The sequence below is a fragment of the Ursus maritimus genome, unplaced genomic scaffold (assembly GCF_017311325.1).
Source record: "Ursus maritimus isolate PB19 unplaced genomic scaffold, ASM1731132v1 scaffold_14, whole genome shotgun sequence".
Lineage (NCBI taxonomy): Eukaryota > Metazoa > Chordata > Mammalia > Carnivora > Ursidae > Ursus > Ursus maritimus.
In genome coordinates this window covers 69,832,661-69,860,155 of record NW_024423786.1, presented here as the reverse complement: position 1 = coordinate 69,860,155, position 27,495 = coordinate 69,832,661, and the positions used below count along the sequence as shown (strand labels likewise).

At 56.2% G+C, this 27,495-nt stretch overlaps 1 protein-coding gene across 3 annotated transcripts in view; it reads left to right on the top strand.

Moving 5' to 3' along the window:
- Positions 1–25,888, top strand: part of LOC103658486 (myosin phosphatase Rho interacting protein) — a 148,790-nt gene extending 122,902 nt beyond the window's left edge. The window contains exons 16-24 of one of the 3 annotated variants that reach the window (XM_040630171.1): positions 8,420–8,567; positions 9,323–9,440; positions 10,073–10,232; positions 11,286–11,405; positions 12,171–12,257; positions 13,088–13,250; positions 14,533–14,618; positions 15,150–15,215; positions 19,035–25,888. In XM_040630171.1, the coding sequence (XP_040486105.1) occupies positions 8,420–8,567; positions 9,323–9,440; positions 10,073–10,232; positions 11,286–11,405; positions 12,171–12,257; positions 13,088–13,250; positions 14,533–14,618; positions 15,150–15,182 (915 nt within the window). In that variant the 3' untranslated portion in view covers positions 15,183–15,215; positions 19,035–25,888. Of the gene's footprint in view, positions 1–1,084; positions 4,943–8,419; positions 8,568–9,322; positions 9,441–10,072; positions 10,233–11,285; positions 11,406–12,170; positions 12,258–13,087; positions 13,251–14,532; positions 14,619–15,149; positions 15,216–19,034 lie in introns of all 3 variants that reach the window. The other 2 variants (XM_040630172.1, XM_040630170.1) reach the window with 2 other exon arrangements.
- Positions 25,889–27,495: the final 1,607 nt, after the last annotated feature.

Here is a 27,495-nt window from a genome sequence, read left to right as displayed (position 1 = left end):
GTGTCGTAAAGCCTTCCCACTCGGTCTAACAACCTCCCTTTGTGCTTTGAAAATGCTTATAGCCAAGTCATTCCGAATGAGCAAGGGGCCTTTGGGGTTCAGGGTCAGGTGGAGCCAGCCGTTCGGGTGGGCGCTGCACTAACGGTGCTGGGAGGAGGAGCTTGCATGGTTTGGACGTGGAGCGTCGAGTGTAACTTTAACATAACTGAGTGTCACATCTGTGGCTTCCCTGCCAGCAGACTGGAGCTAGAGCGAGCCACAGGCAGGCCAAATTTCCTAGGCTGGGCTCTTCTCACTCTTGTCCATGTTGTTTTTGCCCCTGCATTAATTAGTTCTGTCTATTCTGCATGCCTTTTAGTTTGGGGAGTTTTGTTTCATCTGTGTTTTGTTTCTTGCATGCTTCACTCTCTTATTTTGAATTCCACGAAGGTTTGTTTGTTTTGTTGATTATCATGTTTTACTCCATGGTTTCCGTTTTCCCTTCGTTTTGTCTTCTTGCAGGTAGAGATTAGTTCTTCCTGTTACTGTAGAGGACGGGCTCCACTTCCCCAAGGAAAATGTTTCCGATGTCACCTCCCTGGCATCCCGAGCAGTTGCCTCCCTTCCTTCTGTCCCCGTCCTAGAAGGAAGTGGCATCACCACCCGCACCCCCGCGTCCCGGCTTTGTTAGGGTTTGTTGCCTAGAGCCATCTACCTTTTGTTTTGCAAAACAAACAAACAGATCCCGAAGCTCTGCTCCTCCCCCTGTCCTCCTTCCCAGCGCTCTCCTGTCCTTCAGTCTCCGTTTGCTCATCAGTGTGCTCCATCATTCAGTTCTGTTGGGTTTAGTTTTCCTAGAAGCTGCTTGGCTAGAGCCGTTTGATGTTACTGTCCATGTGTTCTGTTTACCTAGGAGCAGCTACTTGCCAAAAAAAAGTTAAGATGATTTGTTGGATTTGTTTTTTAATTGAAAAAAAAAATTATGCCAAGGATAAAAGGCAAACCCACCAAGGAGCTTTTCTGTGGTTGACCCCGGCCAGAGGTGTGACACTCAGAACTGGGAGACCCGAGTGGTACTAACCAGTATTTAATCGGTTTTTTTAAGACTGAAGTGGCCACCTCCCCATCCGGTGCCTGGCAGAGGCTCCATAGAGTCAACCAGGATCTGCAAAGCGAGCTGGAGGCCCAGTGCCAGCGCCAGGAGCTGGTCACGCAGCAGATCCAGTCCCTGAAGCGCAGCTACGGGGAGGCCAAGGATGCGATCCGGCACCACGAGGCCGAGATCCGGAGCCTCCAGGCGAGGCTCAGCAATGCCGCTGCCGAGCTCGCCATCAAGGAGCAGGCGCTGGCCAAGCTCAAGAGTGACCTGAAGCTGGAGAAGGACAAGGTCCGTGAGCAGCTGGAGGAGTGGCAGCACAGCGAGGCCGCGCTGAGCGGTCAGCTGCAGGCCAGCGAGCAGAAGCTCAAGAGCGCCGAGGCCCTGCTGCTGGAGAAGACGCAGGAGCTGCGGGACCTGGAGACGCAGCAGGCGCTCCAGCGGGACCGGCAGAAGGAGGTGCAGAGGCTGCAGGAGCGCATTGCCGACCTCAGCCAGCAGCTTGGCGCCAGCGAGCAGGCCCAGCGGCTGATGGAGGAGAAGCTGCAGCGGAACTACGAGCTGCTGCTGGAGAGCTGCGAGAAGGAGAAGCAGGTGCTGCTGCAGAACCTGAAGGAGGTGGAGGACAAGGCCAGCGCCTATGAGGACCAGCTGCAGGACCACGAGCAGCAGCTGGAGGTCCTCCAGAAGGAGAAGCTGAGCGCCAAGTTCGAGGGCAGCGAGGTCGTGCACCAGCTGGAGGAGCAGCTGGAAATGAGGGAGGCCAGCATCCAGAAGCTGGCCGAGCACGTCCAGAGCCTCAGAGACGAGCGGGACCTGATCAGGCAGCGGTTCCAGGAGCTGATGGATCGTGTCGCCCTGTCCGACGGGGATGTCGCTGAGCTTCAGGAGAAGCTGAGGGGAAGGGAGGCCGACTACCAGAGCCTGGAGCACTCCTACAGGAGGGTGGCCAGCCAGCTCCAGAGCATGCACACGCTGCTGAAGGAAAAGGAGGACGAGCTGAAGCACATCAAGGAGACGCACGAGAAAGTTCTGGAAAGGAAAGATCAGGACCTCAATGAGGCTTTGGTTAAAATGGTTGCCTTGGGGAGCAGCTTAGAGGAAACAGAAATGAAGCTCCAGGCGAAGGAAGAGATCTTAAGGAAATTTGTAAAGGAGTCTTCCGAGGACACGGAGGTGACACGGAGCTGCCCAGAAGAGGTGGACGACGGCACCGTGCTGTCAGGCCCGCAGCTGCGGTCTCCCGGCACACCCCCGGCCTTCCCACATTCCAGGCTCGAGGATGAGGAGCCGGGGGCGGCCCTGGGGGAAGAGCATGGCGACAGCAGCCCCAAGAGAGAAGAGAGTGTGGGCGCTCTCAAGTCGGAGGTGCCAGACAGGGAGGGGCACCCTCAGAGCACCGCAAAACCTGACCAGGGAGTACCTGGTATCAAAAGGCAAAGAATCCGGTTCTCCACGATTCAGTGCCAAAAATACACGCACCCCGACGGGTCCGAGAAGACCTGGACCAGCAGCACATCCTCCGACACCAGCCAGGACAGGTCGCCCTCAGAGGAGAGCATGTCGTCAGAGGCCACCCCCAGCTCTCTCCCTGCAACCAGTGACTCCGACACCTATCTCTCCATCATACACTCCCTGGAGACGAAGCTCTACATCACGGAGGAGAAGCTCAAAGACGTGACGGTGAAGCTGGAGAGCCAGCAGGGCCAGAGCCAGGAGGCCCTGCTCGCGTTGCACCAGCAGTGGGCTGGCACCGAGGCGCGACTCCGAGAGCAGCTCCGTGCCAGCCTGCTCCAGGTGGGAGCGCTGGCCTCCCAGCTGGAGCAGGAAAGACAGGTGCGGGCGAAGATGGTCGAAAATCACGTCGGGGAGCTCGGCGACTTCCAGGTGAAAAATAGTCAGGCTCTGGCGTGCTTGGAAAACTGCCGAGAGCAGCTGCGATCCCTGCCGGCGGCCGGCCAGGAGGAGGCGCAGGACGCAGGAGCAGGCGCCCCGGCTAGCGTGGAGGGCGCACTAGTCAGCACCATCCAGGCCCTGCACCACTGGCCAGCTCCTGCCGACAGCGTGGCCCGGGCTCAGCCGGAGGAAGCACGTTTCCTGGAGCTCGGGAAGGCGATCCCACAGCCGCTGCACCAGCCCCAACTGACCGAGCAGGAGCAGCTGAAACTCCTTTCCGATCAGATAGCCCTGGAAGCCTCACTGATAAACCAAATAGCAGACTCTCTAAAAAACACAACATCGGACATCTCGCGCGTTCTCCATGAGATTGCTCAGTCGGGAAAGGTGCCCCTGGAACCTGAAAGTGCTGCTCTCTGCCCTGGGGCCCCAGCAGACACCTGGGCTAAGAAGGTGCTGGTGGATGGCGAGTTCTGGAGCCAGGTCGAGTCCCTGAGTAAGCACCTGGGAGCGCTGGGCGGAGAGGCAGCCGGCGCTTCGGGAGGCAGGCAGCAGAGCATCCCGCCAGCCCTGGTCCCTGCGCTGGCCGACGCCACGTGGGTCAGGGCAGAGCTCAGCTTCGCGCTGCAGTCGGTGAGGGAGTCGTTCCAGCGGAGGTTGCAGAGCATCCAGGAGACCCTCCGGGGGACCCAGGTGGCCCTGCGGCAGCACAAGCGCGTGCTGGGGGACATCCTGGGAGCCTACCGAACCCCCGACTTTGAGAGAGTGATGCAGCAGGTCTCAGAAGCCCTCAAGCTTCCCGCAGGCATTGAAGATGGCACACAGGCATCCTGGGACCTGAGCCCATTAGGAGAAGTACCGAGTCCTCAGGAAGCAGCCGGCTCCCGAGAGCTCTTCTGCGCGTCCGACCAGAGCTCTGGGGCCCTTGTGGCTATTCAGGAAGAACTTGCCCTGCAGCTTAAAGATAAGGCCAGCCTCTTAGGGGAGATATCTGCCGCTTTAACCTCGCTTCCCCCTGTGGAGTCAGTAAGAGATTGTCAGAAGCTTCTCCAGGCATCCCAGAGTCTCTCCTATAACACTTACCTGGGAGGCCTCGGTCAGTATTCTTCATTATTAGTTCAGGATGCAATTATTCAGGCTCAGGTGTGTTACGCAGCCTGCAAAATCCGGCTGGAGTATGAAAAGGAGCTCCGAGGCTACAAGGAGTCCTGGCAGGGCGGGGGAGCCTCCTGTCAGGAGCACGAGCAAGCAGTTGGGGCCCTGAGGGAGGAGTACGAGGAGCTTCTCCGGAAGCAAAAGAACGAGTACTTGGAAGTGATTGCCATCGTTGAGAGGGAAAACGCCGAGCTCAAGGCCAAGGTCACCCAGCTGGACCGTCAGCAGAGGTGTCTGGAGGAAGTGGAGAGCAAGCACAGCGAGAACATGTTCGCTCTGCAAGGGAGGTACGAGGAAGAGATCAGGTGCGTGGTGGAGCAGTTGAACAGGGCAGGGGACACGCTGCAGGCCGAGCACAGCAGGGTCCTGAGCCAGCTGGATGCATCGGTCAGAGACCGGCAGGACATGGAGCGGCACCACGTGGAGCAGATGCAGAGCCTGGAGGACAAGTTCCAGCTCAAGATCAAAGAGCTGCGGACCATCCACGAGGAGGAGCTGCGGACGTTGCAGGAGCACTACTCACAGAGCCTGCGGCGCCTGCAGGAGGCCCTGCGCCACCACCAGCGGCAGCTCCCCGAAGCCCTGCCAGCCCCCGGCCCCCACCAGGCTCCTCCCTCCGGCTGGCCTGCCAGCCAGCCCCGGGCCGCCCTGCAGGCCGCCGAGGGAGAGGCCGACTCCATGACAGGGCTGAGAGAGCGCATCCAGGAGCTGGAGGCCCAGATGGACATCATGCGGGAGGAGCTGGAGCACAAGGACCTGGAGGGCAATGCGGCCACGCTGCGGGAGAAGTACCAGAAAGACTTTGAGAACCTTAAGGTTCTGAAGCATCGTTTAATTTGCAAGGCAGTGGGGGCGGCAGGCGTTACTCAGCTGGTGGGGAGCAGTGTCTGGTACACAGGGCTCTCAGGGTGGAGCTGAGACCTGGTTCCTGGCTCTGAGTTACTGTACAAGCAGAGTCAGGTTGACACTCTGTCCCTCCCCCGACTCCTGGCTGGCGGCTGTGGTCTCGGCAGGGCCTGGGCGAGGGTATAGCCTCCTGTTCAACACTGGCGACAGGAGAACGGGAGCACCGTGAGAGAGGGAGCACAGTCCCCCTCATCACCTCTCTGCCTGGTCCCTCCGAGTGCCCTCAGCAGGGGAAGCCTTTGCTGTCCCCGTCCCAGCCTTGCACTCTCTTCCACCCCCACAGAACCCAGTCCAGGCCAGTACAGATGTAAACCTGAGGAGAAGAACCCAGGAGAGACGGGCCAGAGGCTCCCTTAGAGGCCTGTCTCCTGACTGCCCTAAGAGAGCAGAGTTGGGTTCCCAAAAGATGGGGGTATTTGCAAGACAGTGTCAAGGGTCACTCTCCTGTCCAGCTCCGTGTGGGGAACTGGCATTTAATAGGCACTCTGTGGAGGAAGGGCTCTTCTGCTGAACAGGCCTCTCAGCCACTGGTATTCCTTCTCTGGGGCCTGTGAGAAATGACCTGTCCCCCGTCCCCCGCACCCCCACCCCATTTCGCACTCTGCCTCATTAGGCAGAATACCCAGGCCCTTTCATGTCAAGGTCACATTCCCAGGCTCCTCGGGGCCTTGGGCTGTGTGGGCCGGCCCAGGTTCTCGCCCAGCCCCTTTATAGCTAGAGATGGCTGCCTGCATGCAAGCAGCATGGCTGCCCAGAACGTCCCCTAAGCTTCTCAACACGATCCCCCAGTACTTCGCACCACCCCTTGGAGCTGCGTGCAGTAACTGGCCGGGCTCCTCGAAAGCCCTCCATCCCCAGTCGGGCCCCTGCTACGATGGCGCCTCGGCCAGCCCGTGCGGGGCTGGCTCCCAGGCACTAATGCTGCTCCAGCAGGAAGCCCACGGTGCAGTTGCGGGAGCTCTGAAAGCCAGAGAGGAATGTGCTGGGAGTCAGCAGCAGTGTGCTCTGTGCCTCTGGGGGACGGTGCAGCCCGCCGACCAAAGCCAAGCACGTGCGGTCGTCAGCAAGCTCTCAGACGGCCAAGAGGCCATTCTCACGGTTCTTTTTCCAAGTCAGTCAGAACCTTTTGAAAATTGTTATGAATCGTGACAAAGCTTCAAGGGCTCTTTCCCAGAAGTGCACAAATGATGCCCCCGGGGTGGTCCGTGCGTGTGAGCCCAGCACCGCAATGGGCCAGGTCCACCTTTAGAAGTAATTCAGCAGAGCACTCCGCTCCTCCCCGTGGCACCCCGCGGGTGTGTGGCAGGGAGCTGGGCACGCACACACCCTGCGTTCACTGGGAGCCAAGTGCTCCCTGCCCACCAGCGAACCCCTGTGCAGTGAGGCATTCTCAGCCCCCATGGCAGTCAGCTGGGCATCGATAAGGCCCAGACTGGTGACATCGTATCATTAGTTAGCAAGAAATCAGGTTGCAGGCTTCTGGTGGCCTGTCTCTGGGGGCTGGGACGCTGCTCGTCCTGTGCACCCTCTGTCGTGTGCCTGTGAGCCTCCAGCCCATCCACGGTGTTCTCACTGACGCTCTTGAGACGCAGGAGTTACGACTGAATAGCGCTCTTGAGGGCCTCCGACTCATAGCTGTTACTTTGTGCAGGGTTTTGCCCAGGTCAGGAGACCAGGGTCTTGGCCTGACAGCCCCTCTTCTGACTGCTGCGGACACCTTCCCTCACAGCTCTGCACAGTGGCCATCCAGGAACTGGGATTGACCCCAGGGATTACTGGCTTAAAAATTCAAATTTGTTCATAGGTGAATCATTTTTAGCACATATGCTGTCCAAGGAAGTAGCTGGTCTTTGAAGCTGATGCAGCGTTTCTATAGGAAGAATTTTCAGCCTCAACTTTAAGTATTCTAAAGCTGTCCAATCAAACTAAACCCTAAAAGACCTACTAGCTGTGTGCTTGCTATGAACCAAAGCACGCAGGAGGGAAGATGAGGGTCTCAGAGCGGGCCAAGGGCTGGGAGCCACAGCCCCAGGACTCCTCCAGCTGCCCTGTCGTGTGAGGGCAGTGAGAGGCCAGCGGCTCCCAGATGGGGGCTACCTGGGAGAAGGAATGCCCAGTTACTGGTGGAGCACAGTTAAGACCATTGGCCCAGTGCAGCCAGTCTGTTGCAGTAAGGTCCAGACTGTCGAAAATATAGAATGGAGTATCTCAGGCCGATCAGTTACTGTGGGGGCTCAGACACAGACACCCACGTGTGGTGATTTGGTTTCTTCTTAAACTCTCTTGAATCCGGGTGCAAGAAGATTGATCAAATAGTATAGGTCGGGAGGGAGGAGCCCCCCCCGCCCCACTTCGCATTTGGAATGTAACATGGCCATACTCTTCTGGTTTTTAAAAAATCACTGAAAGGCCTGATGCCTACTCTGAAAGAGATCGTACAAGGGATTTATACAGAAAGTGTACCTCCGTGCACAGAACGGCTGCACAGACAGCCCTCACAGCTGTGCGGCACGGTCACCTGCCCCTTTGGTAAGAGCACTCTGCTAAGTAAGCCAGGCCTGGGCTTCTGTGTGGATGTGTGGGATGGTTGGACCCCATCTTAGGGGGACCTGCGTCCAGGTAAAAAACCAGCCTGCGTTGTGGCAAGGCCCGGAAGAGTGTGGAGGACAGTTCTGTTGTGTGTCTCGTTTCAGTTAGTTAATTAGAGCCCTTCTTTGTACCTGAAAAAGGAAGAAGGAAGGTGCAGGCTGGAAGAGAAGAGATCCTATAGCCTAATCTGATTCCTTCAGTGGATACCAGGTGACAGTAGCCCGCCAGTTAGTGGCAGGGCCAGGCCTTCTGGCTCCGCGGACCCCCCACCCTGTCCTCACCGGGATACCCATCATTCACAGGATGGCCTCAGCTCCCTCCGAGAGCTGACAAAGACATATCACTGTGACTATTGGTGAAGTGCCCTGTCTGGTGCTGAAAGTTTCTTGCTGTATAACTCAAACCAGACCCAGCCAGCCTCCGTACGTTTGCTCTCTTCTCCCTCCCTCTGGTCAGTCCTCCCTAACCGTGATTCTGTAAAGGTCTGGGGTCGGCTATTTTAAATCCCACCATAGCCGCTTCCCACCCACCGTACCAACTTTCCACAGAGAAGCAGGATTCAGATCACCCAGATAAGAGCATTTATGTACAGTCTCTTTCCCAAATGCTCCGATAGCGTAAAATGCCCAGGCGCGTCCGTGAACGTCTGCAGATAGCCGTCAGATGGCTCCACTGGCTCCATGCTCGGTGTCAGGAGCATGCTGTCTGGACCGGGGAGCCTTGAGGGGCCGGGCTAAACAGAACACCCAGTGCGGAAGTAAAGAAAAAAATCCATGGAGTCCCTTTTGTGTCTTACAGGCCACGTGCGAGCGAGGATTTGCAGCCATGGAAGAAACGCACCAGAAGAAGATTGAGGACCTGCAGAGGCAGCACCAGCGGGAGCTGGAGAAGCTGCGAGAGGAGAAGGATCGCCTCCTAGCCGAGGAGACGGCGGCCACGATCTCAGGTGGGAGCTGGGCCGGGCGGCCACTTCCACCCCAAGGGCAGGGCAGGCGGCGGGCTTCCTGAGCTGACTGCACGACTCTGCAGTGAGCAGCCTTCACGCTGCCTTTTAGCTGAGGTCCCGGCTTGGTTATCCAAGACAAGCCTTTGACCGTTCCTTCCAAGGAAGAGGCTGCTTTCAGGAGCCCTCTGAGAGCTTGTGAACCCAGGGCCAGCACCCCCAGCTACACCGGAGGGCCTGTCCCCAGCCTCGCCAATCCCATTGGCACTGCCCTTGGACCGTGTAAGGCCACCTCTGCCTGCAGTGCCCGAGCACAGCAGTGCCAAAGCCCCTGCCTGGTGACACACGTCACCACAGAGCCAACACGCTCTGCCCTGAGCAAGCCTTAGTGCCATCGGTTTTGTGTTACTCTCCCTCTGTGTGATTGTGCTTTACAGGGCTGGGGTATTTCAGGATGCCAGAAAAAACCTACCACCCTGAAAGCTTGCTTATTTTATAAACTTGTGCTTGATTTTTAACGTTGACATTTATTTCATCAGTTTGGCTTTCTTCTAACATTTGAAAAAAAAAATGCCCCTGCATCCCTTTTGCTGTGGGAGTTCCCGGGAATCCCTGGGCTTGCGTCTGCTCAGAGAATCAGTTTGGGAGAGGCCAGCCTGACGGCTCATGGACTTCGCGTTAACAGCGGGCAGACACGCCATCCTGTCCATCCTGCCCCCCCCAGCCTCTCGTGCTAATGGCCACGTCCTTGCCTGCAGCCATTGAAGCCATGAAGAACGCCCACCGGGAGGAGATGGAGCGCGAGCTGGAGAAGAGCCAGAGGTCACAGATCAGCAGCATCAACTCGGACATCGAGGCCCTGCGACGACAGTACCTGTGAGTCAGCTTCCTGAAGCCCACGGGAGGCGGCCCTCGTGGGCCGGGCTGGGGGGAAGCCCTGCAGGTGGGCAGTGGCACCTTTCCTGTGTCTTGTGAAGAGCCTCAGAGACATGGGTCTCAAGGGTGGGCATTGGCAGAGGCCCAGGGGTTCTGAGGGCAGTTCAGAGCCGCCCTTCCTAGAGTCGTCCTTGATTCTGCTAGCGGAAGAAGCAGCCCGTTCCAGGGTGACCGAGAACAGCATCACGAGGTTTTGATTTTCTGAGCGTTGATGGAGTCAGGTCCTGGCTGATCAGACACAGAGCACCTCAACAGTTAGTGTTGAAAACAAATCCCAAGCGTGACTTCTCTCCTGATGTCACGGGAGTTTTGTCTGTGGGACAGTTAAGCCCCTCAAAGGACGAGCAGGGGAGGGTGCAAGAGGGATTCTCTAAGCCCGCGGTACGTTGAAGTGGGCCCTTTTGTAGCTGGGTCCAAATTCGCCCAGGCCACAGAATGCCCAGGACCTGCCCTCTGCTCAGATCTTTGCCTTGTGTCTCGTTGTTCCCCGAGTTTCACAAAGGGGACTCGCAGGGCCTTAGAGGCCTGGTGCAGGGGTGCGAGCAGAGGGGTGAGCCGTGCCCTCTCCACAGGGAGGAGCTGCAGTCGGTGCAGCGGGAGCTGGAGGTGCTCTCTGAGCAGTACTCGCAGAAGTGCCTGGAGAATGCCCACCTGGCCCAGGCGCTGGAGGCCGAGCGCCAGGCCCTGCGGCAGTGCCAGCGTGAGAACCAGGAGCTCAACGCCCACAATCAGGTGAGCCTGCCGCTGGGGGAGCCCAGGCTGGACTTGGGGGCCAGGCCGCACGTGAGCTGGCCTGGGTCCCTGAGCCACAGAGTGACCGTCCCATCCGCAGGCATCTCCCGATGTCTGACGTTCCCAGTACGGTGCCAGAGCTCACTGCAGATGGTGGAGCTGGGGCTGTCGACTGCATGACCCAGCTGTTTAAATTTGAACTTATTTGGGCTCTAGCCCTTTTGGGATCTCTGTGATGTCTCTGTTTCTCCTGAGCATCTCTGGATTTCTGCTTCTCGTTGCTGGGGAGGGTCACTGCACCTGGTCCAAGATTCCTGTCCCCAAGGCTGGGACCATGTTTAAATGTCCCCCAGTCAAGACCATACACTGTTCGTGTTTTGGTCAGAGTATTCTGTTAAAATTTGCCTGTTCTTCAGAAAATTGGGGTGCATTTAAAATCGTGGCTAGGGGAAGGCTCAAGGTAGGTTTAGTTTGATAAAAGCTTCTCTGATGTACCAAATTGGACCACCGTCTGCATGACCCACCGGCTCGTCCTCCCAGACGCTGAGTAGACAGACATTGGTCAGCTCCGGCTCGAGGTCTCTGGGCCCACACTCACCCCGTACGAGGGCGCTGTGGCAGGACTGGTTCCCGCGAGTCACTGCAGTGGCCTAAGATGACCACTTATCAGTTTGGAAGAAAGGTTCAGAAAGTGAGCGGGGAAGGTGGCAAGAGGGCCCAACCCTACAGAAACTCAAGTTGGACAAGCCACGAGACACATGGATACTAGTTACGGTGACAGGGTATTGAGAATTATGGAGCCCTGCGTACGCAGTTCCACCATCACAGCGCCCACATGAATGGCTGTTACAGGGCTGTACGTCACAGGCAGTGGCCACCTTGCACGTTAAGTCTAAAACGCCGCCGTGTGCGTACGCCCTGCCCGTGGCCCCCTCCGCTCACCCACGTCTGCCTCTTCTGGTGAGAAAACAGCCTCTCCTGCGTGTGTCGTGTGAGTGCTGCCCCCAGGCGGCTCTGTGAAGCCTCCCCCGTCACCGTGTCGCTGTCCCGCAGGAGCTGAACAACCGCCTGGCTGCGGAGATCGCAAGGTTACGGACGCTGCTGACCGGGGACGCAGGTGGAGAGGCCGCTGGCTCCCCGCTCACACAGGGCAAGGATGCCTATGAGTTAGAGGTACTGCTCGGGGCCCCCTCACCCCGCTCTGCACCACATAAGCCCCAAGCGGGGACCAAGAAGTGGCCCTTAGCTTATGGGATCATGGCAGGGATGAGAGCTGGGGACAGCAAGAAGAACGTGGAAGGATCGAAATCGCCCCAGACAGCAAAAGAGCACAGCTGCCAGGCAGTATGGGGTCCACAGCGGGAGTGGGGACCCCTCGTGAGGAGGCCATGGGGACCTTTAGCCCCATACCCACAGTTTCTGCCACAGCACAAACGCCACCCACCTGAAGTGTCCCATGTACTAGCCCTGTGAACACCACAGCTGCTGACAGCCCGAAGTGCCATATTACTCAGGGGCAGGGAGGTTTATTTTAAGTCAGATGATTGATTCTTACGTCTTTTTATAAAAGCACTTAGATTTCTTCCCATTCAGTTAACATTTCATCGTGAAAATCTGCTCAGTGATGTGGGAGAGGCTGAGTGAGTTCCAGCGGTTTCAGCAGGATGCTTTCATGGGCCCCGGCCCGGGCGCTCACCATGGCCCCTCGGGCTGAGGAACAGGGTTCTCGGGTCCAGGAGGAATCGTAGCAGTTTCTTTCTGTTTCTGTAGGTGGTAGGCCAGCTGTTAGCAGTGGTCGAGGGTATTTGCCGGCATTTGTGGTTGCACGTCACTGACGAGGAGGAGGACGGGTTCCCTGCTTGGCTCTCATCTCTGCTTTCAAGACTCTGGAAGTCGCTTTGCTCCTCAGTGTGGGCCCTAATTCTTCTGTTATTCCAGGTCTTACTGCGGGTCAAGGAGTCAGAGATACAGTACCTGAAACAGGAGATCAGCTCTCTCAAGGATGAGCTACAGACGGCCTTGCGGGTAATGGCGCCTCTCCGTGGGAGACGGGGCTGAGGACAGGCTTGGGGCCGAGTGGGGACATCCTCCTCCAGAGCTCGCAGAGGCCCTCGTGCGCTCCAACTGTAGGCTCTTCTAGACTAGATTTCATTCTTATGGGGAATGTGGTTTCAAAAGTGAGCTCTCTTAAGACGCCAGCCTGTCAGCAGGTACAGTAAAACTGAGGTCTCGCTGTGTCCCTGCCCTCCATGCCTCCACTGTGCTTCGGCAGGGACCGTGAGAGCAGAGACAAATGTCCTGGAAGGGGAGAGCTTGGTGAAGCCCACGCGTCTCCACCAGGGCACTCTTGGAGGCAGGGAGGAGATGATGGCCATTCAGTCACTTAGGAAATCCAAGGCAGGGGCGTCTGGGTGGCTCGATCGATTGTCTGCCTTCAGTCCTGGGATCGAGCCCCACATCTGGCTCCCTGCTCAGTGGGGAGTCTGCTTCTCCTTCTCCAACTGCCTCTCCCCCAGCTCTTGTTCTCTGTCTCTCTCTCAAATATGTAAATAAAGGGTTAAAAACAAAAACACCCCCTCCAAGATAAGGGGTTTCCAGGAGGTCTGCAGTGGGTCAGGGCCACACCTGGGCCTGCCAGAGCGCTCGGGGATGCTCGCCCCACGTCAGACAGAGACTCTCGGCTCTGCCTGTTTCACTTCGTACTGAGAGTCCGCCTCTGGAAGGCAGGGGTCCGCCTGCCTGTCCGACTTCGGATGGCACCCCCCAGTCATTGTGCAGAGCGTTCCAGCCCCGCGGAGACGGACTGCTTAGCCCGGCCCTAACCACCGCTTGCTTCTGCCCTTTTCATCCTGAAGGACAAGAAGTACGCTAGTGACAAGTACAAGGACATCTACACGGAGCTCAGCATTGTGAGGGCAAAGGCCGACTGTGACATCAGCAGGTTGAAAGAGCAGCTGAAAGCAGCGACAGAAGCACTGGGTGAAAAATCCCCCGAAAACACCCCTGTGTCAGGATACGGTGAGTTCCCCAGGCTCTGGGCTAGGACCCCACAGCTTGTGGTCAGAGAGTGTTACTGGCCCTGGAGTGAAGGCAGAGCCCAGTTCTGTATTTAGATGTGCATTCTGTTATCGAGAACAACCGGAGGGGCGCCGGGCCCGGGGTTGGTAGGCGGCCCGGTCCACGGGGGAGCCATCTTCCTCTCGGCGCGCTGCGAGGCCTTGAGGGGAAGTCACGCTGTCGGCGTGTATCTTCCTAAGAATCCCAGGTTGCATTTTTGCGTTTTTCTGTTCTGTTCTCCTTACTCAGTAGTTCAGTGGACAGCAGCTGTCAATAACTAGTTGCTTGATCCTGGGGCTTGACCATAAAATCCACAGAAAACGACCCTGTTTTCTCTCAGCCAGCCAAGCATCAGTGATCGTGGCAGCGCTGGTGGGTAGGTAGAGACAAGGTCACTTGCGCTGCCGCTGGAGGACGAGTCGGCTGTCTTTCTGCAATCAGTCAGGCAATACGCAGGCACCACTCAAAACGAACCTGTAGACTAACTCTGGAAGGGTCACAGAGTGACAGCAGGGGCTGCTCCTGAGGGGGAGCCCGGGGTGGCAGGGGCCGTGGAAAGAGGAAGGCGTAGCATTTGCTACGTGACCTGCCACTTGAACTTCTGGAAAACGAGTGCACAGAAATGTGCGAACAAGGAGGGTAGCACTTGGCGCAGATCGAGGCTGGTGGCTTCACAGCACGATGGAACACCGCGCCGTCTTAAGAGCATCCAGGCAGACGTTTCTGTTTTGACATGGAAGGAGTTCCATAAGTAGACTAAGTGTAACCGTCCGCCCCTGCAGGACACACGCATGTCCGGTGTACATGTGTGCAGTAGCCGTTTTTAAGACGTCTGAGGGACTGTACCCCAACTGAATGGTTGTCACCTCAACATGGCATGGGGTGGCTTACGACCCTTGCTCTTTTGCTTTATGACAGTGCTGGGTTGCCAGGAGGAAGGTGGGGGTAAATACGTAAGGCACAGTTGCTCTGTGTGGCGGCCCCAGACCGAAGCGTGCCAGGCCCCCCGTACAGAGCCGAGCACAGAGCCTCACGGACGTCCTCCGGCCGGGCCGGTGCTTTGAGTGGTTGCCAGAAGGAGCTGGTGTGTTTTATGGTCTTTGGCTTTGTTTTCTCTTGAAGTTGTTGAAGGAAAAGCCGCAGGGGTGTGGCGATAACAGTAAGCTTAGGAGGTTTGTAAACATTCAGTCTGGTTCCACAGGGTCTTAGAAAACAAAAGTAATGGGTCCCTTTGTTCCTTCAGATATAATGAAATCTAAAAGCAACCCTGACTTCTTAAAGAAAGACAGATCCTGTGTCAGCCGGCAACTCAGAAACATCAGGTCCAAGGTGAGTCTGGGGTGCGGCCCCAGGGTGTGTGGGGCTCGCGGACGTTAGAGAGAGGAGCGGAATCAGAGCCCACCACGGGCTGCAGCAGGGGTCCCCGGTCCCAGAACTCCTCTGGCTCCACGTGCCTACCTGCTGGGCCAGTTCTGGTGGCTTCGAGCGCCGTGTCTCCTTCGTGCTGAAGTGGCGCCAACTTCTGACAGTGACAGTTGAGGGGCCAGGCCTACAAGAAGCGGGGCTTGGAGGGAATTTGACCTTGGACCTCCAAGGCCACCTTTCCCCCCAGACCCCCTGGGCCAGCCCCGCTCTGTCTGCACTGTTCTTCGCATGGCCCTGATTTATTGCTGCTGCCTGCCTTCGAGAGGGGAAGCTGCCACACTTGTTCCCCCAGCCACAGAGTAGCACGCCCCAGCGTGTTCCCTGCCCGCTGCGCGCCTCTCCGCGGGAAGGACGGGCGGGGGTGGGAGCAATGAGCATGTTGCATTTAGGATTTATTGTGTGTGTGTCTTATTTTTTTGCTCTTTCCTCTGACAGTCCGTAATTGAGCAGGTCTCATGGGATAACTGAAACGAGCCCGCTTCCAGGTCCCCTGTCATGTAGGTAAAGCACCTCTCAGCACCCACCCACCTGCGGCCCTCGAGGGGCACCTGCATGCACTGCTCACACCTCCACAGCAAGCTCCCTGTTTGTGACTTCCCTGCTCCGGCAAGCACATACACCGTCCTGGTCAAGTTTCTTTAACCTGTTCCGGGGACTTAACCGGCCCTTTAACCTCTCACCAGAGGTGACCGTTTGCCGAGGGGAAGCGCCCCCCTCCAGCTCGGCAGGCGGCCCGGAGAGACAGCATCTCGGGCGGGCGTGGGCCTGTGAGCGGCCCCCGGCACCGGTCCACGTGCATGTCCATTGATCTGTGCATTCCACGTTCTCTGGGGAAACCCGTCTTGCCCTGTGTCAGGAGAGGCCCTGACAGAGACCCGGCAGCCGCTGACAAGCAGTCTCCCACCGCCAGGAACCCCCCACCGAGTTAGTTCACAGGCCGAGGCAGGGCGGAGCCGGTACCTTGTGGGCATAGCCGGGCAAACGGCTCAGCAGAGTGAGAGGACGAGGAGGGGTTGGGGCTGAAGGTTACTGGCACTTTTTTTGTTTTGGTTTTAACAAAACAAAATGCCGCTGGAGGCAGAGGTGTAAAGAAAGGAGGTGGGGGCACCGCCATGCTGGCTGAGAAACCTCACCGTGTTTGCAGACACACAGGAGGACAGTGGCCGTGCCCGGAGATCCCGGTCTCCGCACCAGGCTGCACACCCCAGAGTGCGCTTCCCGCTGCGCGGCCTTGATCGCGTGAACTCTCTGAGAGGTTAAGAACAGCAGGAAGAGCCCCAGGGCTGGGCCACGCTCCTGGCAGAGGGGACCCTAACGTGGGCCCAGGGCCACACAGCACTGGCTCCTTTTGTGTACGTGCCCACGGCTCGCTCTCAGGCGGGGTCCGCAGTCCAGCATCCTCTGGCTAAGGGTTTGCTCTAGGAAGACTTTTAAGAAATTCCCAAATATTATAAACCCAGTCAGTTTGGTTTTATTTATTCTTCTACGGCCCCAAATCCCTTATAACCAGATACGGTTTAGGCTTGACTGTGAACTTAGCTCGGGCTTTTTCTGTAAACATGAGAAACATTCTGTTTAGCAAAAGTAGAACTTGTTCTTTGGTTTATGGTTTTCTTATTAAAGATTCTCTTTTCTGTTTGAGGTTGAACTGTAGCTGTTTTAAGTTCACTGTTAATGATTTAGGCCTTGTGCCCGTGCCTGTAAATGACAGTCAGTGAAAAACATCTGCTCGCTCCCTTCCGGAAAGCCTTGGTGCAGTGTGGCCACCCCGTCAGGACAGGTTACGTGTCCCGGTCCCTGCAGGGGAATAAAAAATACAAAGGATTCTGGGCAAAAGGGCAGAAAATCAGTGAAAAGACCTTTATCAATAAGGGCCTTTGCAGGGGGTGTGCTGGGAAGACCTTTTATGCCGGCCAGGAAAGAGCCGATGCAAAGGTAGGAAGTGAGAAGACTGTCAGGCATGCGCACGAAGGTCTGGGCCTCCAGGGCAGCTCAGCCTCTCAGAGGTGCCAGGCCCCAGACGGCAGTGGTAAGAAGCCCAGGAATGGGGTTTTCCCAGGTGTCTTTGAGTCCACGTTTGGCCTGGCCGGGTTTCCAGTGTGTCGCTGGACCGGCACAGTCCCACTGGTACGTATAGAAAGGCAGGGACCTTGCAGAGTCTTTAGGGACATGTGTTGTGATGTCAAGCAAGGCTGGACCTGTTCACGATGTCAGCAGGCACTCACACTCACATGTGTGCTGTCCTTTTCCTGACCGTATGTGGAGGTCACCCCACCGCCACCACCGCCACGGGAATACCAGGGAGTGAAATTGCCCAGAAACAAAACTTATCATTGGTGCACTTTGATATGGGGTCTGATGTGTACCGTTTTCTGTCCTTGATCGATGTTCTGTTCTGTATCCTGCCTCGCTCAAAAGGATAGAAAGTCTCGGCACCCAGAAAGTCAAGGCAAGCGCATTGCTTAAGAGCATGATGGCTTTTCTGGTGTTGAGACCAGAGCGAACCTTTCCCACAGGGTTCCCATGGAGGCCCCTGTCTGGTAGTCTGAGTATGGGATCACAGAGGCGCTTGGAGAGACCGGCCGTGGGCCGTGTGGGAGGAATGAGCCCCAGCGGAGCCACGGTGCACCCCAAGGACCCTTCTCTGGGTGCGCGGGGTCAGTGTGGTTCCGTTCTTCCTACCCTTAAAGCTCTAGTGTACAGACGTATGTGACACTGGGCACACAGCCTTGGCTCCCCTTGTCGCCCTGCTCCCCAGCTACAGTCCTGAGCGCAGCAGGGACTCCCACAGTGCACGGGAGGGAGCACACCCCCGGGCAGGACCTTCACTGTCCCTTGAAAGTCCCCAGCTAGAAAAAAGTGGTGCGGCATGTGACAGGCCTGCCTGTGGGCTGGCACTTAGGGGCGGAAGCTCCCGCATCGTAGCCATGCGTGCCCAGCACCCGCCCGAGACTGGCTGCTGTGTACATGGCAGCTCCTTGGCCTGGGGCACTTGGGAGAAGGCCCAAGGGCATCTGAGGCGATTAAGTGCATTAAGGGAATTTCAGGTTCAGAACGGGACATGGGTTTGCCCCCGTCCTCCAGCCGACCGGATGGCAAGCTTCAACAGTGACCCTACCCGACTGCTTACGTTGAGGTCCATCTAGAACAGAGCGTTTCAGAAAGGTTAGCCATAGAACCCTTTATTTAAAAAAAAACAGGTACTTTATTCATTTACACGCATACAGCTGCACAGCATAGAAGGCAAGCAGAGCTATCCTGCGTGACTGGGGGGACCGTGGCCCACCCATCTTGCCTCAAACCTTGCGGGCAGCCGGGTCCCGCAGGCCCCACTCCCGAGCTCGTGCTCTTAAGCAGCAGGGCCCACAGGACCAGCGCGGTGCTCTGACTGGGGGCTAAAACTGGTGTGGTTGTCTGGAGCCCGTACCCAGGCAGCCTTGAGTTTCACACGGCGCAGTGGAGCCTGCACCTTTGTCAGCTCTGGCACGTGCCGGCCAGCCCCGGGAACTGGCAGTCTGAGGCGGGTGTCGGGACGTGCCGCAGGATCCCAGGGCTGCTAAGCAAGCAGACCTGTGCAAACAGTGCTACCCTCAGCCGCGCTCTGGAGTGAAATGAGATCTTTGGGAAGAGCCTCCAAGAGTAAAGTGGGACGTATTTTGTCCCCATGTTAGGAAGGCGTCATTTATCTTGGAACACACATTTCAACTCTGCCAGGGTCACACGTGAAGAGAATATTGGTTTCACATTCTGAAAATTTAGTAAATATGTTGACATGTTCCCAGGTCCCCAATCACAGCAGGTCCCCCCCCCGGCTGCTGCTCAGGGTTGGTGCCAGGAACGGGCCTGAGGGGAGCAGGCACGGCCAGGGTGCAGCCCAGGGAGCAGGGGTCCCCGGCCATGCCCCGGGAGCTCTGCAGCCCTGCTCACGACGCTCACGTCACGGTCACAGAGGAACTAGAGGTGGACGGACACCCCCCTCCCCGGGAGAAGGACGTGGCCGGGCGGATTTCTAGTTCTCGGCACAGCTTTTTCCCCTGGCTGAATCGATCTGATCGCTGCTTGTCTGAAGAGCCCTAAGCTCAGAGTTCAGCTGCTTACACACATGGTCTGTTTCTCTGGTTTTTTCCTTTTTCATCCAGATAACACCATTTCACAGGGGACGTCTCTCTCTTTAGCATGCCCCACTAATCTCTCGAGGAGCCCTTCCTGCCCCGCCCTGCACCCCGGCACCCGCACCCTGCCTGACCGCAGCCGCGCCCACGGCGCCGGGCCGGTGGTTAACGGTGTCTTTCTTTCTCTCCTGCTCTCGTCTCCACCCAGAGTCTGAAGGAAGGCCTGACGGTGCAAGAACGCTTGAAGCTCTTTGAATCCAGGGACTTGAAGAAAGACTAGCCGTGTCCCGTTCCACGTGAACACACACCCCTCCCAGCCTGCGGCAGCACTGCCCGAACGCTGCTTTCTGTCTGTACCTTTATTTTTTATTATTATTATTGTTGTGGTTCCTGTTGTCATCATTAACTGTGGGTATGGATGCATGAGAGACTGGTTTATGGGTTGTTCACACGGTTCCCTGCTGTGTTGATTCCAGCTCCCTATGTCTTTGTCAAAGCTTTTTTTCCATGGTATCCTCAAATTAGCCAAGCAGCGGGGGCCACGAGGGCTGTCCGCTCCTGGCCGGGGTCTGCGCAGAGCCCCCGCCCGCCGCAGTCCACCGCACTCACTGTCAGTATTAAGGCCCGGCAGCCTGTCCATAAGCTAGCTCGTCCCGCCGAGTGCCCTGTGCTGCGTGTGGGCCCCGCGGGGAGAGAACAGGGCGTCCGGGGGCCGCACTGACAACTCGCTAGCCTGCGGGAGGAGCTGGAGGAGCAGGTTGGGGTCGTGGTCCGTAACCTCCGTTCACCACCTCTGGCTTGGGAGCAGGTCAGCATTTTGTACTTGTCCCACTGCTTCAGCTTAGAGCCACACCCCGATCAGCGTGGGGAACCTTTCACAACCTGGAAAATGTCGAAAGCAGCCATTCCTATTTTTGTTTGTTTTTTATTAAATCTTGCACAAAACCCCGGCCCCTCTCATTCCTTCCTACGCTCGTTCCTTTCTTGGTCACTAGTAGCTCTGGTCTTCTCGTAGACTTAGAGTGTTGACCTGCGGCCCGGGGCTTCAGACTGTGCTTGCAAATCCTGATGGATTCGCTTGGGTGGTCCTTCGAGGGGAAAGCCTGTGCGTGTCGTGAACCTTTCTGAAAGAGACCGCCGCGTTGCTTCTGAGAAGGCCGAGTGAAGACCCCTAGGTTAAGTCAAGAAGAAAGTACAGAGGATGTCGGAATCAGATGAAAATTGCCATTATTATGTTTCTCACTCTAGCCTGAGCTCTGAAAAGTTCTCTTGCAGCGTTCGGAGAGCTCAGAGTAAACCTACGCTAACAAAGTTGCTTTTTCTACCAGTCAGAGTAAGACCTTTTAACTGTCAGGAAGCACGGTGGTAGTTCTCGAGAGTCTCCTGCCCTGGGGTTTCCGTCGCGGCCCCGGGAAGGCTCAGTCGTGCTCAGACGAGCAGCCCCGGCGAGCGGCAGCTGCGGTGGCCTTCAGAGCCGGCGGGAGGCGTTGCCAGGGGGGCTCAGAGGAGCCTGTCCCGGGCTCGCGGCCTCCGTCGCCCGTCGGTTTGACTGCCGAGAGCGTGCTGCGCCATGCCAGCGCTTCTGTTAGGTCGGCAGGCCCTCGGTACGCGGCTGCTTGGGGGTAAAGATGGGCAAGGCACCGTGCTCGGGCTGTGGATTCGGTTGAGACCGGGGTCATCCGGGGAGAGCCCTGGAAGGGCCTGGGGCGTGCCGCCTTCTCACTGGCACAAACTCTGAGTCCTCCACTGGCATTGAGCCTTCCTTCACCAGCTTCCAGACTCTTAACCCACACCTGTCACTCCTTTGTGGCTATTCTTCCATGTTTTCAAAAGCAAGAGAACGTTAGGTCTGGTTTTTTAATTCTACTTGTCAGACACCGCTCCCCGCACCACCCCCCTGTAGATCGGTAGTGTTTTTGGAAAGGACCATGATTTTGTGTGTGTGCTGCTGAGAACGGGCGCGTAGAGAAGGGATGCTCGGGCCCCGGGGCGCCTTCTCTAGGACACTGTTTAGTGTGTGTTCTCCACGGCGGAGAGTGATGTGCTGTCCAGCAGGATCTGATGGGACAGGGGCCTCGTCACCTGGCCTCTGCTCAGGGTGTCTCAGCACCGTGCCATCACGTCGCCCCGTGGAGAACTCGCCTCGTCGAGTGCAGTTTCCTCTGTGATGGCGCCTGCTGCCTCCGGGGACGCTGGCCCTCCTCCAGCAGCCCCCTCCGTGCCTCCCGCACTCCCGCCTTCCTGCCAGGGTCCCTGCGTGGAGTCAGACTGGCGAGGCTGTGAGACCTGCAGCGCGTTGAATGGTACTTGCTTCATCATTTCCGCCTGAGGTTAGACCTCCAGAATTCTGGGAGCGGGAGTGAGTGCAGCCTGTGGAGGTCAAAGGCAGAGACAGGGAAACACCTCCCGTCACTGCGGCCTCTGAAGCCTCCTCCTACTCGCCCCAGAGACAACTCATGGTCCCGGGGCTCCTTCCGTCTGGGGATTACCAGGAAGCGGGCTAGAAACAGGGGCCCCCCGGCTCCTCTCCAGCCAAAGGCTGCTCCCGCGGCAGCTCGGGCTGGTCTTGCCGAGCGTCGCAGTGGTGGCTGCTGAGGAGTCCGTCCTCTGGCTGGAGGGAGCAGGCAGGACAGAACAAAGAGGGGCTTCACTGAGCACCTGTGGTCGCACCCCAGTCCCCGCTGCGCCCTGCAGACCCCCGAGCCCCCAGGAAGGAATGTAGCCACCAGGTTCCAGAGAGAAGAGAGTAAAACTGTGGAGGTGGAGTTGGTTTCTGTGCTGGTAGAGAAGGGTCCTTCCGGGGCTGCGATGGGCATGGAGGTGATTGTCAACTCGGGGTGCTCCCACTGCCCCCGCTGCCAGCAACGCGGCACGAGCGTCCCCACTGCCGGGGGGACATGAGAACACGGATCGAGCCTTCACGGTCCTGTTTGCCAGTCACTAGCTCGTGTGTAACCCACCAAACAGCGAAGGGGGAAGCACCGCTGGACGGGCCTGGTGAACGCAGGCCAGCGCAGTGTGCACACGGCCGCTCTCCACTGCTCAGGCGCCTTTGGCGCGCGCGGTGCCAACGTGAGCGTGGGTTAGAAAGCTAGCGTCCAGGGACAGAGGCTGTCGCAGCCTCCCCGTCGGCGCTGGGGCAGCAGGCGTGTGAGGTGGCAGACGGAACACCCTGCCGTTAGAAATGCAAGCTTGTGCCATCACGCGTCAGAATAGGGGCCATCCTGGGGCAGCAGGGGGAGGCCGTGGTGGGGATGGGTGGGTCCGTCGTCGGGAGCCAAGACCAGAGGCCCCTCGCTGGGAGTCCAGCAAGTGGAGAGGCAGAGGACGAGGGAAGGCCCGGGCTCTGGCTAGTTAAGTGCAGTCTGTCACTCGCTCGCCGGCTAACAGCCAGCTGTCGGGGGCCTCGCGAGGGCCGGACTGGGAAAAACCTTAATTGTGACGCTTGGAGTCTGCCTGAAGGGGATTCTGACAGATAAGGCCAGGAGACAAAATCGATGGCATTAAAAAAACCTCTTTAGAGATGGAGTTAATATTCTGGAACACTAAGTGCTGGCCTGAGGAACATGACCCTCTCTGTCACTGCTGCCTGGTGCTCCCCTTGGCGTGCCTGCCCCACCCCTGCTCCCTGGGGCCACTTCTCTGTGGCTATAAAATGACAGCTGTACCGGGGTCCCCCCCAGCCCGCTGGCTCACCGCCCAGGTCTGTTCCGCACTCCGGTGAGCCAGCAGCCAGTGACTTTCTCCTTTAAAAAGTTCCTTCCTCCCCACACTTCCGAGGACCTGCCCCGGCTGCGGATGGCCCCTTCGGCTGACTCGGCCTGCAGGCCTGACCTCGGGGTGGGGAGAGCTCCCCTCTCTCTCCTCCTCGGTGCCTTCGTGCTGTCTTCGTGGCTAAGCACACGCGGTTTCTTCCCCACCACTCAGGCCCTAAGTTCCGAGGCAGTTCTTCTCCGGGGGCTCCAAGCTGTTTTCAGTTAGAGTCGGAAGAATGTAACTCCTCAGCCTGTTCTCTTGAATGTAGGAGTATTCCTGAAAGGAAGTTTCCTCACCACTGTTCCAAAGAAGCTTGGAACTTTTAACACTTTCCATTCTAGACACAATTTCAGAAGACCAGAAAACGAAAACAGTGACCCCCTTCCGTCACCAAGAAAGCCTGGATTGGTGTTGGGGGGGAAGGATATTTTCAAAGGTTTACAAAGGGCAGGGAAGGACGTAGTATTCCACTTGAAAGGAATTAGATACGAAAAGGAAAACAGTTTGGCATGCTAATTGGAAGCTTCGCTTCTCCAGAAACTTCGGTCATTTGGAATCCCTCCCACCGTGAACATCCTGAAATTGAGCTATGGCCGTATTTTCAGTGAGACAGGCATCTGCTGTGTAGACAGATCTGCATCGCCGCCCTGATGTGTCCCCACTCGGCTGAGTGGGGCCAGCCGGTCTCCGTGCCCGGCGCCACGGCCCCAACCCCTCACGCGGGCTTGGGAAGCGGCCGCTGCTAAAGCTGCTGGAAGTTCCGGTGCTGGCCTCCTCCGACTCGGGCCCTCTGCCTCGGGTCATTGCGGAGAGAGGAAGCCCGAGGCGCTCAGCGAGAGCACCGTCCTGTCGATTGGCGAGCGCGAAGGCGCCCCAGCGGGTTTCCCGCACGCTTCCCACGGGGGTTATCCGGCTCTTCCCTGCCAGCGGGTACCTAGAAGGCGTGAGCTCAGGCGCCTCACATCTAATCCTAGGGAAGGTCTTTTTACCCACCTGAGATGGGGTCCGAAGCTGAAGTCCTTGGCTGTTCTCAGCACCGAGTAGGACGCTGTGGGCACGTCCCTTCCTCCACAGCCGGCCACCTCCGCCCGGTCCTCCGAGTGCTCTTAGGAGATGGGGCGCGTTGTACTGGGGGCCGGTGCTGTGCGGTCACGCGTCTGGACACACACTTTGAGCAAGCTCGTGCTTCCCACGGTTGAAGATTTAAGGCAGCCTGCGGTGAGTCTAGTAAAAACCCTGGCTTGCTAGGAAGCCACGGCATAGCCGCAGCATGGAGAGAACGCTGTCACCTTGTCCGAGGGCTGTCTGCTGGACAAGACCCAGCCCCGTTCTCGCGCCCTCTTGAGAACAGGTTTCAAGTGTTCTTGTTTCTTTATAAGGGGAGCAGGGCTCCTTCTCGGAGTGTTTCAGCAGAAGATGCTCTGCAAAGTAGGAGGAATGTGCCAGCACCCCAGCGCCGCTGTAGGAGCCGGGGCCGCGTGCTCAGACGCAGCCTGGGCCCTTGTCCTCTCGCCGTTCACACGGGCTTCGGGGAGGGAAGCCGCCACGCGCTCTGTGTGGCTGCCAGCCTCTCTCTCTTGAAAAGCAGCCGTGTATATTTTTCTTCAAAATAACCCGTATGTCATTCAGAGTAAGCAGTGTGACGACTACTCGGAAGTGACTGCAGGGATTTTTTTTGTGACAAAGTTTGTGTGTGGGTTAAAAAACAGAAAATCCTACGCAGACCTCCCCTGGTAAGCTAGGGCAGACAGCTTTGGGTGCAACCCTGAACTCCACCCAGCATTACAAGGCAAGGTTTTTCATGGCCGATGGATCTTCTTAAAAGCTGTGGCCCCTTCATGGGGGGTTGTAGAGAGTGTAGGACAGTGTCCGAGATGACAGTAGGCCTGCACCCGTGCCCTCTGGCAGGGCAGGCATGCAGGGACACTTGCCGCCGCCGCCCTCTGAGCCTTCCAGGGAGAGCGGGATGGACAAGAACGCGGTGGGGCTGTCTTCCCCACACCCTCGCCGGGCTCATGGGAGACTTGGAGGGAGCCGTCGTCTCAAGCACGGTTGTGGCAGGAGTGGCCAGAACGGGAGACCTGTGAGCAGTCGCGGGGCCTCAGCTCCCGGTTTGTATCGTGCAACAGTGTCAAGGCGCCAACCTGGCCACGCTGTCACTTTTCCGCGGGCGTCCGTGGCCACGGGGCACAGAAACATGCGGTCACACCATCTCAGGACTGCATCGTCTGGTACTCAGGCTGAGCCAGGAGGGCGTGCAGGGGGAGGCACGGTCCGTGGGTGCCGGTCGGGGGGCCTTCGCAGGACGCGGTTTGAACACCGCGAAGGGGCGGCGTTCTGGAACGGCGGTGGTCGCCAGACGCAGTGCGCCTGCTGCCTGCCGCCTGTCCCAGGCCTCCGTTCTTTGCCCTTCGCAAGTAGTCGCACACATTTCAGTTTTGTTTTATAGGAAGCTAGGAATAGATTATATAAAGAACACTAAAGTCATTATTGTGTCACATTTCTATCACAAAACCAATTAAAGTGGATTTTAGGATTTACCTTTAGTATTAACGTCTTATCTACTGATTTATTGTTAGGACGTAAAACCAGTTCAGTGATAAGAATTCATGTGGTTTTCCTAAGTAATATTTATAGAATGTAAAGTTTCTAAGTGACTGCTCAACAACCCTAATTCTTAGTAACCTTTCTCACTAGTAGACTCTTCTCCCGGAGCGACTGTCTCAGGTCGGCTACTAGGGACACTGGCCGCGCCGCGGGCGCAGCTGACACACCAACAGACTGGGGCGTGTACATAGCGTTCTCTGCTGTGACAAGTTGGCCGATAATCACGGCCGTGACTTACGCCCCGGCGACTCCTTCCCGCCGTCGGGTGATGTTCAGACTACAAGCTTGTATGATTCTAACTGGTGTTTAATTTCTGTACTAACGCTAATAACGATAATGTTCACCGAACCCAAGTACTGGGCGGAGGCGAGCAGGGGCCTGGGGGGCGCGGGCGAGTCCTGCGCGCCCGCCCGCAGGTGCAGTGGAGCCCCGGGGATGTCCGTCCCCTCAGCTGCACCGCTGGCCCTCTGTGATAATTCAAGATTGTGATGGTGTCATTGCGGCTGTTTTTATTATTATTATTAACGAAGTTTCTGAATGACTGTTCACTACAATTTGAAGTGTTACTTTGTCAGAATATTTATTCCCTTGTGTGACAATGCTAGATTCCCATGGATGTAGCTTGATCGTTTCTACTTTGTAAATATGACCTAACTTTACATAAACTATATCATAATAAACTATTTTTGCATCACCCTTTGCATGCTGTGAATGAGCTTTTGTGTAATGGAGAGACGTGCAAAACGTGCATTTAGGTCAACACTGTCAGCATTCAGAAACTGGCCAGTAGCCTAGAGACCTACTGCAGCTTTTGCTTGTTTTTACTTTTTATAATCTGCCTATTTTTAAATAGTTACTGTTCTCAGAATTTGGGATTAGTTGTCAGCATTTTAAAATCGGGAGATTTCCCATAAAAATCTCTTGCACATGTTCACGCACAACACGGTGCCTGTTGCACTTCGTGAACCTACGGCAGGGACGCTGGCTCCGTCACAGAAACCTCCAGGGGAGGCCGAACACAGGACGAAGTACCGAGGACAAGAGGGCGCTATGTCACTGGCAGTCAAGGAGCTAGAATTCTCTCAGCTCTGCCCCTTCGGTATTAGATTTATCTAAAGTGTTACTTGTTGTTTAAAAAAGAAAATATATTGTACCTCATGACCAAATACACCCCTCCCTCAAGCACAACCCAACATTTCACAAAACAACGCACCCTTGCCTAGAATATGCTATGTCTACATTCTGTTTACTTTTTTAAAATTCTGGCTGTGACCTACTGAATAAACTTAAAATATGAAACTGGAGTTTTCCAGTATTGCCACGACCTTTGGAATGAATTATGTGAAAATGTGTGGAAATCCAAACTTTTCTTCAAATAAACACACACGAAAATTAAAATCGGACTCTACCTATTGGAAATCAACTTACGGAATTCTGAAAAGTCAGAAAAAAGTAGAGTACAGACATATAAAGGACACATACTTCCAGTGTGTTATTCCTTACTTAAGGATGTTTCAGTAATTTTTTGTCTGTTAAAAAAATTGTAGACACTGGTCTGACGTGATGGTATTCTAATAGCTTTAGCAGCCCTTTTTTTTTTCTTTTTAAGATATATAAGTGCAGTTTCGAACATCAGTCGGCATTTGGAAAATCCAGTACCGTTCATGGTGAAAACACTCAGCAAACTAGGAACAGAAAGGAGCTTATTCAATATGATAAAGAACATCCATAAAAAAAAATAACTAACTTCATACTTAATGGTAGAAAACTGGAAACCTTTCCCCTAAGGTCAGCAACAAAACAAGGATATCTGTTCTCACCACGTCTCTTCAACACTGTTCTGGAGATTCTAGACATGCAAGAAAAAGGAAAAGCATCTATATTGGAAAGGAAGAAGTAAAATCATATTTGTAGATGCCATGATCTTGGATATGGGAAATCCTAAGGAATCCACCCCCAAAAATCTATTAAAACTGACAGGAGTTCTGCAATTTCACAGGATACAAGATTCATATACAAAAATGAATTGCATTTGCTAACAATCTGAAACACAAGAAAACAATTCCATTTACAATAGTATCAAAAAGAATAAAATACTTGGGAATCAGTGTTTTAAAGGAAGTGCAAGACTTCTGCTGCAACTATGAAGATTATTTAAAGAAGAGGAACACTACGACCACGGATTGGAAAATGCGATATTGTTAGGGTGGTGATACTCCCCGACCCTGACCTACAGAGTCAACGCAGTCCTTATCAGGACCTCAGCTGCTCTTGCAAATGTTGATAGGCTGATTCTAAGATTCATG